This window comes from Patiria miniata, unplaced genomic scaffold (assembly GCF_015706575.1).
Source record: "Patiria miniata isolate m_02_andy unplaced genomic scaffold, ASM1570657v1 HiC_scaffold_10, whole genome shotgun sequence".
Taxonomy (NCBI): Eukaryota; Metazoa; Echinodermata; class Asteroidea; order Valvatida; family Asterinidae; genus Patiria; species Patiria miniata.
Window position 1 is genome coordinate 10,820,094 of NW_024037048.1, and position 14,598 is coordinate 10,834,691.

General features: G+C 41.9%; 1 protein-coding gene and 2 non-coding genes across 6 annotated transcripts in view; all 3 read right to left on the minus strand.

The window, feature by feature from the left end:
• Positions 1-14,598, minus strand: part of LOC119737879 (chromodomain-helicase-DNA-binding protein 1-like) — a 49,221-nt gene that overhangs the window by 26,368 nt on the left and 8,255 nt on the right. For all 4 annotated transcript variants that reach the window (XM_038212519.1, XM_038212545.1, XM_038212537.1 and 1 more), the window contains 10 exons: positions 13,930-14,030; positions 12,269-12,444; positions 10,306-10,430; positions 8,209-8,425; positions 7,268-7,360; positions 5,292-5,482; positions 4,714-4,902; positions 3,426-3,579; positions 1,752-1,910; positions 341-412 (listed from right to left, as the gene is read on the minus strand). In XM_038212519.1, coding sequence (XP_038068447.1) covers positions 341-412; positions 1,752-1,910; positions 3,426-3,579; positions 4,714-4,902; positions 5,292-5,482; positions 7,268-7,360; positions 8,209-8,425; positions 10,306-10,430; positions 12,269-12,444; positions 13,930-14,030 — 1,477 coding nt within the window. The remainder of the gene's footprint in view (positions 1-340; positions 413-1,751; positions 1,911-3,425; positions 3,580-4,713; positions 4,903-5,291; positions 5,483-7,267; positions 7,361-8,208; positions 8,426-10,305; positions 10,431-12,268; positions 12,445-13,929; positions 14,031-14,598) is intronic.
• Trnaa-agc lies at positions 832-904 on the minus strand. The gene has a single exon. It is a non-coding gene; the product is annotated as a tRNA-Ala (tRNA).
• Positions 3,650-3,722, minus strand: Trnat-ggu. Its single transcript has one exon. It is a non-coding gene; the product is annotated as a tRNA-Thr (tRNA).

Sequence of the window (14,598 nt, forward strand, 5' to 3'; positions counted from 1 at the left end):
GCAGGCTGAAAATATTTCTATTTCCCCTGGATGGGATACCAGTCCATCACAGGTTACTCCCTAGCTAATGCCGGTACCCATTTATACTCCTGGGTGGAGAGAGGCAAGTGGGGATAAAGTAGCTTGCCCAAGGACACAACAAATAGCCAATGACTGGATTCGAACTCCTGACCATCAATCAGGATTGCTACACTTCACCAGATTGGGAGCTGATGGCAGAAGAAAACCTAATGAAAGATTTTTGAGGATTCAAAGTTGTTTCAAGCAAAGACGTCTGGGACGCATGAGTTCATGAATGGTTTAGGGATGGATTGGGTAACCAAGTATTCCGCCCGCTTACCTGTGATCCCTCGGCATTGAAGTGGTCCAGCGCCTGTTTGCGTAGCTCCCCTTGAATCGATCCATCTAATCTCTGATCAAATCACATCAAGTATAATCATTAGGTAAAATAGCTGCCGTGTAAAGGATTTGTGCATGACATTAGAGGGCGCTCTTTAGCTAAACAAGAACACAGTGGTAGTGCTAATAATGGGTAGAGATCCTTTTGAAACTCCGGAATCAACTCCAGCTTCGGAGTCATTCAGAAACTCCTAATGTCCAAACCAAGTCAGGGATGGAAAATCTCAGGAAGCCGAAGTTGGTGAAAAAGCCATGGCTTCAAAATGCTTTAGTCAACTTTCCAACCATCACAGAAATTTGACGTTTTGCTTGTTATAAGTGGTTTAGTGATACAGTGTAGTGCGGTATACAGCAGGTAGCCAGGAATGTAAGGTAATATTTTCAAGTTTGACATAAGTTCAACTAAGCTTTTTCAAAGATGAACAAAGATATTGACTGGAGCAGGCTTTGAACCTGCGACTTCTGGATTGCTGTTCTAGTGCTCTACCAACTGAGCTATCCAGCCATATATGTTGGCGGTTCCCCAGTTTGTCAATGTCGTAGTAAATTAACATCAGTGTACAGGGTCCGATCTCATTGTTCTGTTTTAAGCAAAATATGTTAAGCGAATTTGCCTGTTAATCTGCTGAATACCAATAGGCAGTTTAAGCAAATAATATTTGATGCTTAACACATTTCAGTTCTGAGCAGTTCCATCAAATCAGCCCCAGATGTGATGTACATCATTAATAAACAATGTTTCCTGATCAAACTTAGGTAAAAAAAAGAAAACAAAACAAAATAGTGCTTCCATAAAAACTGGGTATTAAAGGTATAGTCCATCATTTGCAGCCATCCGAAAAGTAACTGGCGTAATTATTGTTGAAAAACAAACTTGGATGAAAGATAGTAAGGAGACTAAACTCCCTGTGAAATTATTCTTTCTGGGAAGCTGTCATTTTGAAGTAATCAACGAAAGAAGGCATTTCCAACGGTGATTCTTAAGAAGCACCGTAGGAAAATTTAAATTAGTAGTTCGTTTTGTTATTCAGCGCAGCGCGCACAAGTATTCGAACGATGCACACGCGCGCGCGGTTGTTATAATTCGTCGGATCAGTGCGCGACGTCGCGTATAGTTGCAATTCAAAACATGATTCAGCAACTTTTGATTTGAAATTGAGATCTTAGAATGCTGTTTTTCTCGGAATGTACAGCTGAAGCTTAGCTGAAACTTCATCAGGTTAGTTGCTCAGTATCCTTCATTAGATTTTGAACTCTTTTGTTGCTTCAAACGAACAAAATGCACAAATTACAAATGATGGACTCTACCTTTAAGAGGCAAATTATTCAGTGATTTGTTGTTTTTGTCATACCTGAAAGGGGAAGTGTTTGTAGCGTAAGTAGTCAGCCAAGATGTCCAGCATACGGACCATCTGTGAGAAGATGAGCACGCGATGGCCTCTCTCATGTAGTCTGAAGAGGAGCTTGTCTAGAAGCACCAGCTTCCCGCTCATCTTAACCGCTTGTTGATACTACGGGACAACAATAAAAGCAGACGGAAAATAAAAAGATGGTTATAAGCCGACAAGTTTTGGGAGTCAGGTTGGCGTAGCGGTTCTATCCTTGCCTTCCACCGCTGTGACCCGGGTTCGAATCCCGCCTGAGCCAGCCAATATGTGGATTGGACTAGATTGGGGAGTCAGGTTGGGCAGCTGTACTTTCCTCGCCTTCCACTGCTGTGACCTGGGTTCGAATCCCGCCTGGGCCGGGCCAATATGTGGATTGGACAAGTTTGGGGAGTCAGGTTGGCGTAGCGGTACTTTCCTCGCCTTCTACAACTGTGACCCGGGTTCGAATCCCGCCTGGGCCAACATGTGGATTGGGTTTTCAGTCCCTGCCTGATTCCGTGAATTTTCCCCAGAATATTCTTTTGGGCTTTTGCTCCCACCTCTAAAACTGTAATTTCTTCTCATTGTTTTCTCTCCGCAGGTTTTTCAGGCTTGCGAGCTACAGTGCCTAGGGAGCTTTGGAGGAATTCTTGGTGTCATTACCAGAAACGAGTAATAATTGCTTTTCCCTTCCTGATGTGAAAATAATGTTACTTGGGTGGGACTCGAATCCATGACCTCTTACAAGGGGTGATTGATAAGTTCGTGGCCCAAGGTAGAAGGAGATGAGCCATACCGTTTGGACTGATATTGTGTGCAGTTCAACTTGTTGAATGATTACACAGAAAGTTTGAAGTTCTTATCTTTTCTTGTTTTTCTATTATGTTACAGATAGTTAACCCTTGACAGTCACCCGATCCTGAGAATTGAAAATGGAAAAAATTAAAACATTCGCATATATAGCAGAGCAAATTTGTTTTATTTTCCCCAGCCTTGTTAAATCTGCATATTGTTATGCTTTTATGCCAGCTATTCTTATTAGCTATTCAGAAATGCATTCTGTTGGATTCTATTAGATTGAAATGGATTCTGTTGGATTCTATTAGATTCAGTTGCATTCCAATAGATTCAGTTAGATTCTGTTAGATTAACATGGATTGTTGGATTCTCTAAAATTTATCTTCATTCTTTTTGGATTAATTTTGATTCTTTTGGATCTAATTGGGTTTTGACTGTGCTGGATTTTTTTAATGCAGTTGGATTCTGTTGGGTATAGCTAGATTCAGTTTGATTTAGATGTACATTGTAGGATTTGATATGATATGTTTTATTTGGGTTCCGTTAGATTCAGAAGGATTGTTGGATACCATTAGATTCAGTTGGATTCCATTAGATTAAAATGGATTGTTAGATTGTGTTAGATTCAGTTGGATTCTGTTAGATTGAAATGGATTCAGTTGAATTCCATAAGATTCAGTTGAATTCCATTAGATTCAGTTGGATTCTGTTAGATTAAAATGAATTCTATTTGATTCTCTCAGATTTATCTGAATTCTTTTGGATTTTTTTTTCAGATTCTGTTGGATCTAATTGGGTTTTGGGTATATTCAGTATAATATAAACTGCTTGAAACAAAAAGAGTGACAAGATTGAACCTACCTGTTCGTCATCTGCTTCTTCTCCATCTCCCGGTCGTTTGACGAGATGCGGATGATTACAACATTTCTTGAGTTCCATGACGATGTTGACAAAGCTGGTTGTGCTACCCTTGACTCCTTTAGTCAGGGCTCGGAAATTTCTGGTCAGGATCCATCTGTCGGCAAAAAAAAAAAGTGAACACGCTCAAGTCTTAAAGTTATTACTTTAAGATTGAAGAAAGAAATTGACTGGAGCGGGGTTTGAACCTGCGACCTCCGGATTACCGTTCCGGTGCTCTACCAACTGAGCTATCCAGCCCTATGTCGGCAGTTCCCCATTCTGTCAATGTCTAGAAGCCATAAACTAGTCAGAAGCCATAAGCCTGTATATGCCATGTAAGCCTGGGATCATGCCCAAAGTCACGATGCTAGCATCTTAAAGCTGGCCTCAGGTCGACCCACGATTTGCTTGCGCCATGACGGAACCGTCAGTATCAAGCACAAAAATGATGCTCAGGTCACAAAACTGACAAATCGTGTGATTGTCGCGGAACACGTCGCAGAAGTTGAAAGTGTTCTACTCTTGCGACTGTTGATTGTTTTAAGGGCAAACTGATGCCGATTGTCTTAATATCGTCCCAGTTACACTCAGGTCGCACAGAATCGGTGACTAATTTGTTCCCGACGGTCGTAGCTCAGACGCAGCTTGATCCTGAACAGTCATTCGTCGACTGATCTGTGTCGTCGCAAGGTCGACCTGAGGCTGACGAAAGGACAGACAACAAAACATTGACCGTTCGCAAGCGTGTGCACGAGTACCTTCCCGTTCTGAACGCCTCTTCATTCCTTTGCGTGCCGTACGGCATTCCGAACACGTTCCTCAGACCATGCTCTGACAGGCTTCACTGAGAGGGTATTGTTATGTTAATCCACCACTCCTTTGCGCGCGAAAACGGGAACATCACAACAAAGACGTGAAGTACAACGGATTGTCTACTTGCGTACGTGTCCGCGCACAGAACAATGCATAGTACATGTAGAACAGTGCGGGCGCGTCATGATTGCTGACAGCTGGCGTCCTGACAGAAATTTGACCAATGAAAGACTGCAGCCCCGCGCCAAGTCTCATACACGCGTACACACAACGCGCAAGTGCCGTATCACGCCTCTAACCAGAAACTCGGGGAAGCCGTTTATCCTTGCGTAGAGGATCCGTGTTCCAATTAACATCGTTTCATTTAAAATGCGTTTTTTTAGCCAAAGTGGCCGCATATTCCAGGACACAGTGTTCCATTAAGTTACTGACTTACTTGTAGTACTGTTTCTGCGTAGTGCTCATCTCAACTCTCAGTATTTGCTCCACCTTGGCCGGCAGAGATTTCTCCACGTCCTTCTTGACTCGTCTTAAGAGGAACGGCTCCAGTTCTCGGTGGAGGTTGGCGTAGCCGTTCTTGTCTGCGCAGGAGAACTCCGCTTCAAATCTCTCCCAGTGGGGAAAGCTGTCATGATCACAGGGGAAACAAAATCAGGATTTTGGGGATTGAGGTTGCTGATGGGTTTTGTGGGTCTGTGTAGGTAATTATATTTCAGTTTTTACTTACATGTTTATTATAAATCACAATCTTTAACTTCTGAATTTATTATTACCGACATCACATCTTAAGCGCCCTCAGTTATCCAAAAAAATAATGGAAGATTTTAAATGTTTAAAGAAGTATAATTTTCGATAGTATTAACCAAAAAAAGGATGTCAAAAAGTTTTCATACATTCAAGAGGAGTATAAAGGTGCATAAAATGTGTTGCTAAAAAATTCCTCGAGCGGCCAATTAAAAAATTACTTCATCAAAACATCCTTATAATAAAAAAAATTGTTTCTTGTTTTCTTACGTTTCTGGCATGATGAAATGAAGCAGAGACCAGAGTTCCTTGAGGGAGTTCTGCAGAGGAGTTCCAGTGATCAGCAATCGGTGGTTGGTGTCAAAGTTTTTGAGGGTTTTGTAGAGGAGGGAGTCGTCGTTCTTGAGGCGGTGAGCTTCGTCGACGACCAGGACGGCCCAGGGAACGCTACCAAGGAAAGACTGAGGAGAAATGAAGGGACATTTTAGTATTTCACAATTCAAAATGTTCCTTTTCCTTTTTTTTATGTTCAGTTTTGCAATTTCATTGAGCTGTTACGCAAAAAGGATTGATAAAACATTATCCATTGTCAGCGAAATCGGTAGGAAACCAGTCCCAAGGTTTTGGGTTCAAATCCAGCCTGGGGTTGTGGTGCCCTTCAGCAAGGCACTTTGTCACTCATTGCTTCTCTCCACCCAGGAGTAAATGGGTACCTGTGAGGGCAGAGATGGTTATTGAGTGGTCGGGCACCACCTGACCACTGTTTAGAATTGTTCTGATTTTATCTTTGTTTCTTTTCTTTTTTTTGGACAATACTTCTTCGCGGGTTTCTCCTAAATGGTTTATGATATGAACTTGTAACTTTCAACATATATCGACCCTTATCCCAAGTGGTGCATATTACTCTGACGTCATATTAACGCGAATCTCTAGTTGTGGTTGATTTTAGCTGCTTTGTGCCAAAATGGCAGCATGGAGCTGTATACTCCCCAGGGAGCTGAGATTGTCTTTGGAATGTTTCATGGGCCCAATGAGCAGGGTAATAATGATGTAGTGCCTGGCACCAGTACTGGTGAATATGTGCGTTTTGTAAATGGACATTACAAGCTATGTACACTGCATGACATTTTGCTAAGCATGCTTTCTGCGCTTAGCAGTTTCAGTACCAGAACAGCAGCCGATTTCATGAAACAGTGCGTAACTTACACCGTGCGAAGGACTTACGCAACAAATTTATTGCGCAGCTGCGCAATAAACTTACGAACGATTTCACGAAACTCGGTGTAGCTGCGCAGCGTTTTAAATAACCTAAACATCTTGGACGAGGATAATTTACAGCATTTACGACGGCTGCTTGTGTATGAAACAGTCGTTGAATCACCTCCGCCCGCCAGTTTTGAAAATACTTTTGTCAGACTTTCTTTAGAATGGTGCGGGTACTCTCAAAACTCTGTCATGAGAAAGTATCATTTCATTTACTTCAAACACAAAGCTGTATCAACTTTGATCAGGGGTGTGAGTGACCACTGATAAAAATAGCTGAAAACAGCTGAAAAAGGTGTAAAAAGCTGAACTTTGGAAATCTCCTATACTTTTGTACACAGCAAGTGATGGAAAAAAGCTGAAATTCAAAACAAAAAAAGCTGAAATCAGCTTTAAAGCTGAGATTTCACACCCCTGTTTGATTAAGTTATGCAATGATGGGCTACACGACGATCACGATCAAATTACGCCACCTAAAATAATCGCGCAAGTTACGCCATAATTTCTTGGGCAAGTCGCAGACTTGAAACTTTCGTGAAATTGTCGGAAGTGAAATGTTGCGCAGCATGAAATTTTGCGCAAATTACGCAATAAATGGTGGCGCAAGTGGACTTACGCCATTGCATAAAGTTTTGTAAAATCAGCTGCAGGCCGTTCCAGATATAACTTGCATGCACAAAGTGAAATATTCTTAGCATGAAGCGTCTGCATTGCAGGTGTATGACATTGTACCCGACTTCCCTACAACTGTTTCATGACTTCCCTCCAACTGTTTCATGACTTCCCTACAACTGTTTCATGACTTCCCTACAACTGTTTCATGACTTCCCTACAACTGTGTCATGACTTCCCTACAACTGTTTCATGACTTCCCTTCAACTGTTTCGTGACTTCCCTACAACTGTGTCATGACTTCCCTACAACTGTTTCATGACTTCCCTACAACTGTGTCATGACTTCCCTACAACTGTTTCATGACTTACCTTATCTTTAAGGAGAATTTCGTATGTCGTCAGGATTGTGTTGAACTTTAAGCGATTCCTGTTGCTGTTGTGACACCATTCCTGCTCACGGATCTACAGAAAGACGGCAAACGCAACATAATTAAAATTTCATGAGAGGGAATTTCCAATTGTTTGAATTGTCGTTGAATGATTGGGGATTTGTTCTATTTCTTGTCTTTGTTTCTGTTATCTAGTACGCAGAGAGACTTCCAGAATTTCAAACATTGAAAATATGGTCAGACATGAATTTAATGATTTATTTCTTCCTGTCCTTTCATCTTTGCCGTAGCCCAAATTTTTTTTTGACTTGCCAGCCGGGCTACTTAAGGAATAGTTTGCCTAGCCCACCGCTGTTTTGACTAGCATTTGGCTAGCGGGCTACCGCTAATTCCGAACCCTGCTTACACCAGACCTTTATGGACTATTGTCCATATTTATCGTTATTGTTTGTAATGTTAATACATAATCATTTTTCTCCAAGACGTTTTTGAATATTTCACCTTCTTGAACAGAATGGACACTTTTGATACTTTTTGAAATTTTTTAGGCAAATCAATAATATTTTTGACTCTACGGTCTGTTCAATACATTTCAGGCCACAAAAAAATGTCTTCGGTTTCTGGTATGGAGCTTGCCCAAAAAGTGGCGCGGCGACGCAGCTTTTTTTTAACCTTTTTTTTGCTTCAAATGTTGGCTGATGACTGCAAATGGTGCCCGACTAAACTTAGTGCAAATATATGGGAGTCCAGAGAGGCCACATAAAGCTTATTCTGGATCATAACCCCATCTAAAAACACGTTAAAATTGTGCAGCAGCAGGATTCAAGTCAAACCAGTGAGTTTGGCGGTTTTGAGACATGGCTACGGCGACGCCCGCGCATACCAGAAACGGGAGACTTTTTTTTTTTTGCCTCAACTCACCATGTTTCTACTGTTGAGATCCCCAATGTACACAACAACATTCATGTTTGGGTCCCAGGCTGCAAACTCCCTCTGCCATGAGGTCATAGTGGAGAGCGGCACCACGATGAGAAAGGGACCATACAGTTGATGGGCGTTGTATAAGTATGACAGGAACGTGATGACCTGGATAGTCTTACCCAAGCCCATCTCATCAGCTAAGATGACGCTATTTTTCCTTTAAAAAAAAATAAAATCGAAACAAAACATTATGCAAAAGTTAACTCAAATGAAATTTACAAAATGCAGGGAGCTACTTTAGGCCAAAAAAAAAAAAGTCTCCGGTTTCTGGTATGCGCGCGCGTCGCCGTAGCCATGCGCGTCGGCAAAATGAAAAAGTTTTTTTTTTCAATACAAGATGATGTCTCAAAACCAACAAACTCACTGGTTTGACTGGAATCCTGCTGCTGCACAATTTTAACGTATTTTTAGATGGGGTTATGATCGAGAATAAGCTTTATGTGGCCTCTCTGGACTCCCATATATTTGCACTAAGTTTAGTCGGGCACCATTTGCAGTCATCAGCCGACATTTGAAGCCAAAAAAAAAAAAAAAAAACAGGTAAAAAAAAAAAAAAAAGCCGCGTCGCCGCACCACTTTTGGGGCAAGCTCCATACCAGAAACCGGAGACTTTTTTTTTTGGCCTTAAGTCAGGTTTTGTCCTACTGAGGCAAAATGTGACCTGTTCTGTCAAAATCAGACTTTTCTGGGCATAAGGTCCAAGTTGAGGTTTTTGCATTTTGTTTAAAAAAGTTCTTTTGCCTTTTAATAGGTGGTTTAAGTTTTGAAACCGGTCATTCCTGGGCAGAGTTATGCTATTTTGAAGTTCATTGTGTCCAAAAGTAGAAAACGGAGAAAATGGCCATGAACGTCACAAAACAGTAATTTCTTTAACTGATATACCTTAGCAAATCTTCAAAAATACTATATTTAGAGTTCAAATTAGGGTTTCAAACTTTTATTGTATATTTAAAACATGTTCAGGATTACAAATATGCAAGAATTATAAAATCCAAAAAAATCACCCCCACAGCGTTTTTTGGCCCTATTTTAATTTCAACCTCTGCCCAGAAGCATTTGCTTTTGACAGAACAGGTCACAAAGGAGGAATGTTCCCCAAATCTCAGTTGCTTTTAGTAATCGACGCCTGAGGTCGAATATACTAGAAAACTCATGTCAAAATCGATATTGATTGTTTTGTATTTTTGAGTTACCCCCCCCCCAAAAAGGCTCATTGTGACAAAGGCTTACTGCCATGAACTGACACAAGGAATCACTGATGAAAAGTTTACGACAGCGAAATATCCAAAATTTTGGCAACTTTTTGTGCAGAAACTAAGTGCAACATTGAGGCTTCTGCCTGATATGACATCATACTTTTGCTCATGAATATGGAAATTTGCATCAGCGTAAAAACCCAAAAGGCACCAAAATACCCTTGAAAATGGCAAAATGAAAATTGAAAATAAGTTTGTGGGACACAAAGGTGCATTTTCAAGGATTGCATTAAAAAAAAAATATTTTATGGGCCCTTTATCCCTAAAAGGCCCGGGTTATTTTGACCATCTCTCAGCCTGGTGGGGGGGGGGGGGGGGGCAGATTCCAACCCCCACCTCCCCTCAAGATTTCGGCCATTGATTTACAAAAAATTTTGAAACTCGGTATATGCATAGAGCAACTCTTCATGAAGATACCCAAGAAATTTCATGACTATAGGTCCAAGGGTTTGGGAATTATGGCTAATTAATTATACATATGTACGAATGGTAATTCTGGTCTGTGTACACGACGTGTATGGGAAAAGTCAGTTTTCACTACGCGCCGGAAAATCTTTTGCTGCGCGACAACCCCGACCCGATTTTTATATTTTTGGTGTCAAAAGATGCGCAAGGCTCGAGGCTAAAAAGTCATAACAGTTCAGGTCGCAAAAAAAATTTGTAAAAGCTATCACAGAAAAAGTCGAGGGGGCGCCCCCCGGCCCTTTTAGGGTTAAAAAACTTGTTTAGATTCTCCTTGGGTTTGCTTTGTGAAATTAATCATGACTCCTGACTGACTTACTTGCACCAGGAGTGGGCCAGCCAGTTCAGCCCGTCCAGTTGGTAATCGCGGAGCTCCAGCTCTTCGGTTCCGACATAAGAAGGCTGCTTCTTCAGAGCGACAAACCTGGGCCGCTGTCGCAAAACCTGAAATCATGCAACCAAACAATTCAAAATTAAGTCCCACAATCTTTTTAATTCAAAGAGAGCATTTAAAAAAATTGTCTTGTGTTGTGACCAGTTTATTCAGTTACTTTCACCATGAAGACTGGCTTACTACCCTAACCCCTTGAGTGGTTTACTACAGGGTGAGTAAAAAAAAAAAGCCAAACCCAAATCCCCAAAAATATGTTTCATATTTACAAAAATATGTAGCACCAAAAATAAAGACAGAAAACCAATTTCATAGGCTATATGTACTTTTAGATGAAAAAAATTACTGAAATCGCTCAATCGGTTCAAAGAATATCACCATTTAAATAGAATGACCCTAAAACCTGTCTCGTCCAAAAAATGCAACTTACTAAGTGTTTTGACTGTTTGGAACAAAAAAGAAAACAGAATACTTGTTTCAACAAGACACCAGCTGTAGTACACAATATCTTTATACACAATATCTTTATTAACAACCCTGGTTAGGCAAACAATATGGTGTATAAAATCTACTCTTTTAAAGGATGGGTCTTCAAAGGGATTCTGTTGAATATTTTTAACGTTTAAACAGAGATATTATCTCTGGTGGTGTTTGAAGACCATTTCGACACCGATTCTTGAAATCGCATTTTTTTTTTGGAAGAGACAGGCTTGTTTAAACGGTGATAATCTTTGAACAGATTGACCAATTTCAGTCATTTTTTCATCTAAAAGTAGTTTATAAATTGGCTTTCCAGTCATTTTTATTTTTGGTGCTACATATTTTTGTGAATATGAAATATATTTTGGGGGTTTGGGTTCCGCTTTTTTTGACTCACCCTGTAGCAACCTTCCTCACTCTTGCAAATTCCAACACCATATGGTAAACTTAACACCCAAACTGTTGGACTCTGATTATGGTGGTATGCCTGACCCCATGTACAGCATAATCAGTTTACTAGTGCAGTACTGTCTCTAACAGATTCCAACAAACCCTGGTGTTGGAGTTTGACTGGATGGGGACTGTTAGGGCTAAAGTACGAAAGACAAAGTTTATTGCAAACCTGTATTTGTGTGAGGACCAGGTATAGATGAATTACTGTACATTCACAAGGCCCCCTTCAATGGAGAAACCATTGTGCACGTATTGTACAAAGCAACTAGCCCGTGACGGATTATCTGAACAATAGCTAGCGCAATGCTTTCACCATTAAAGAGGGCCTCCGTGACAGAACTGACAGTGTGCCAGCATTGGTTGACACCATAGAGCTATATTAAATTACTAGAGCGCTAACTCGCCATTCTGCGCGCGGAGACGCTTTGAAGCCGTGCTGGGCGCAGACATTTTGAATTCATGTGCGTGTTTGTAAAACATAATGAAATTAGATGGATTGAATTTTGAAGGTATTCTCTACACGCAACGCGCAAGTAGAACACACGCAAACAACTTAAGCGCGTCATTGATGGTTCCAAAAAACATGACGGCAAAAAGCATCTGCAGCGAACACGCGCACGCATTGCGCTGTTTGCGTAGAGCAAAATGACATGCTCATTTGCTGATCGTGCGTTTCGATTTTGGGCGTATTGGCTTCGATAACGCACCGGTATGGAACACAAACGCAGATGTGCAAATAACCGTACAAAGGCCGTACAAAATTTCTAGGTCTCCATAGGTTTGTGCACAAACATGGATGCGCCCAGCAGACATTACTTTGTACACAAAGTTAGCGCTCTAGTTATTTGATATAGCTCTATGGTTGACACCGTGGCAATGCCCCAGTCTGGCTTGAAAGCCAGGGGGATAAAACAGCGATGCTAAGGCCTGCGCAACCACACAGCTGCAGGGTCCGTACCTTGGCGCTCTTGGAGGGAATCTTCTGCGACTTGTTCCTCCTCAGGAATTCATCGATGCAGCTCTGGAAGTTCCTGGAGATGAGCTCGCCGTCTTCCCAGGTGCAGTCTGAGTATGGAAGACCCTGCCACTTACACAGATAGTCTGTCTGCCCAGAGTGGTTTGAAACCGTCTGAGCTGCAAGGATAAGACGTCCAATAAACCTGTCACTTGATGACCCACTCAGTTACTCGATGATCGACTCAGATAGAAATGTGATATTCGAGTCTGCAATGGAAACGTTAGTGGTATTTCTGCCAAAAACACACTAGTTACCTTCGCCAAGGAGGTTATGTTTTCATCGGTGTTGGTTTGTTTGTGAACAGGATAACTCAAAAAGTAGTGGACGGATTTTCATGACATTTGTTTTAAGGGTGGTCCTTGGTAAAAGTATAAATCGATTAGAGTTTGGACATGACCCGGATGCAGGATTTATTTTAAGGATTCTTCACCATTTTTTATGTACATGTACACATATGGCATTGACCATGAAACTAAGGCAGCTCCCCCCACAAACACAATAATGGACCCGCCCGTTTCTGGGTCATGTATGTTACACTAGGCCAGATCACTGGTCCCACTAGACTCGACCCCGCGGCTACCGATCAGCCCCTGTTTACGACCCTAATGTAAAAGAGACACTGGTCCCTCTAGAGTTAAGTACAGACCTCGCGTCTAGCTACAATCCCGGCCAAAACGGTTGGGACACTTCCTGAGCCTGCCACGGTCACCCACTCCCCCGCTACCCCGGTCAATGTTGTTCTCTCCAGCTGATGGAGCACACACCGCGCAATGAGAGACAGCATTGAGTGGGGGTCGGGGGTTGGGGGCCCAGCAAGATTTGGCCAGAATTGAGGCTGCAATCCCCTGTTTTATGACCCTATGGAAATGGCATATTTCTGCTAAGTAGTAATTCTGTATTTAAAAAGTGAACAATACATATTAATACAGAGTGTCTCTGCCCTTTGATTTCAGATTATGATTAAGCATTTTAAAAGTTCCTCGTGCTGGATGTACTAACAATACAACAACAAATTGTTTAGCCTTGGCAGAGGTCATGCGGTCTCCTAGTGCTCTCTAGTTTGATGATCGACTCAGTTAAAAATGTGATATTCGAGTCTGCAAAGGAGAAGTTAGTGATATTTCTGCCAAAAACACTTTACTTCAAACTGTGCTGATCTACAGAGTTACAAACTTGGTTCCCACAGTATAAATTTAAAGTTGGATCGGGAATTTCCCCGTGTTTTTTTCCCCCCAACAGAGTTTTCGTGGGTTTTCGCGCCAATCCCGCATTCAGAAATTCATGTCAAGAAATGGAATATGATAGAATATTGTTTTCTCGGAATATACATCATTCACTAAGCTAAAACTTCTTCAGGTTATACTGTAGTTGTTAAGCACCCTTCTTTAGATTTCGAGCAGTTTTGTTGCTTCAAACCAAAAAAAAAAAGCCACAAATGATGTTCTCTACCTTTAAATTGGAAGACTGACTCAACAAAATAATACTCAAAATTTTCAGGACATAATTCAGATGTTTAAATGAAGTTCAAGAATGCAGCACACTACTGCATATAATTTTACTTAATTTTTAAAGACCTTATTTGTTTATTAAGGTTTACGAACCTATAACTCTTTCCACAAGTTGACACTGTTCAAACAACTGCAACGTCATCTCATATTGACACTCAAAGTATTCAATGTCTTCTGGAGTCACCATCTTCTTCCTGTTGAATAAATGGGGGAAAAAGGGATTTAGTACCTGTATCGTCCGACACAACCCTGCCTGTTACTCCCTGTACTGCCCCAAACGGCCCTGCCTGTTACTCCTTGTACTCCCCCAAACCACCCTGCCTGTTACTCCCTGTACTGCCCCAAACCACCCTGCCTGTTACTCCCTGTACTGCCCCAAACCACCCTGCCTGTTACTCCTTGTACTCCCCCAAACCACCCTGCCTGTTACTCCCTGTACTGCCCCAAACCACCCTGCCTGTTACTCCCTGTACTGCCCCAAACCACCCTGCCTGTTACTCCCTGTACCAACCCAAACTGCTCTGCCTGTTACTTCCCGTACTGCCCCAAACCGCCCTGCCTGTTACTCCCTGTACTGCCCCAAACTGCCCTGCCTGTTACTCCCTGTACTGCCCTGAACTGCCCTGCCTGTTACTTCCCGTACTGCCCCAAACTGCCCTGCCTGTTACTCCCTGTACTGCCTCAAATCACCCTGCCTGTTACTCCCTGTGCTGCCCCAAAACGCCCTGCCTGTTACTCCCTGTACTGCCTCAAACTGCCCTG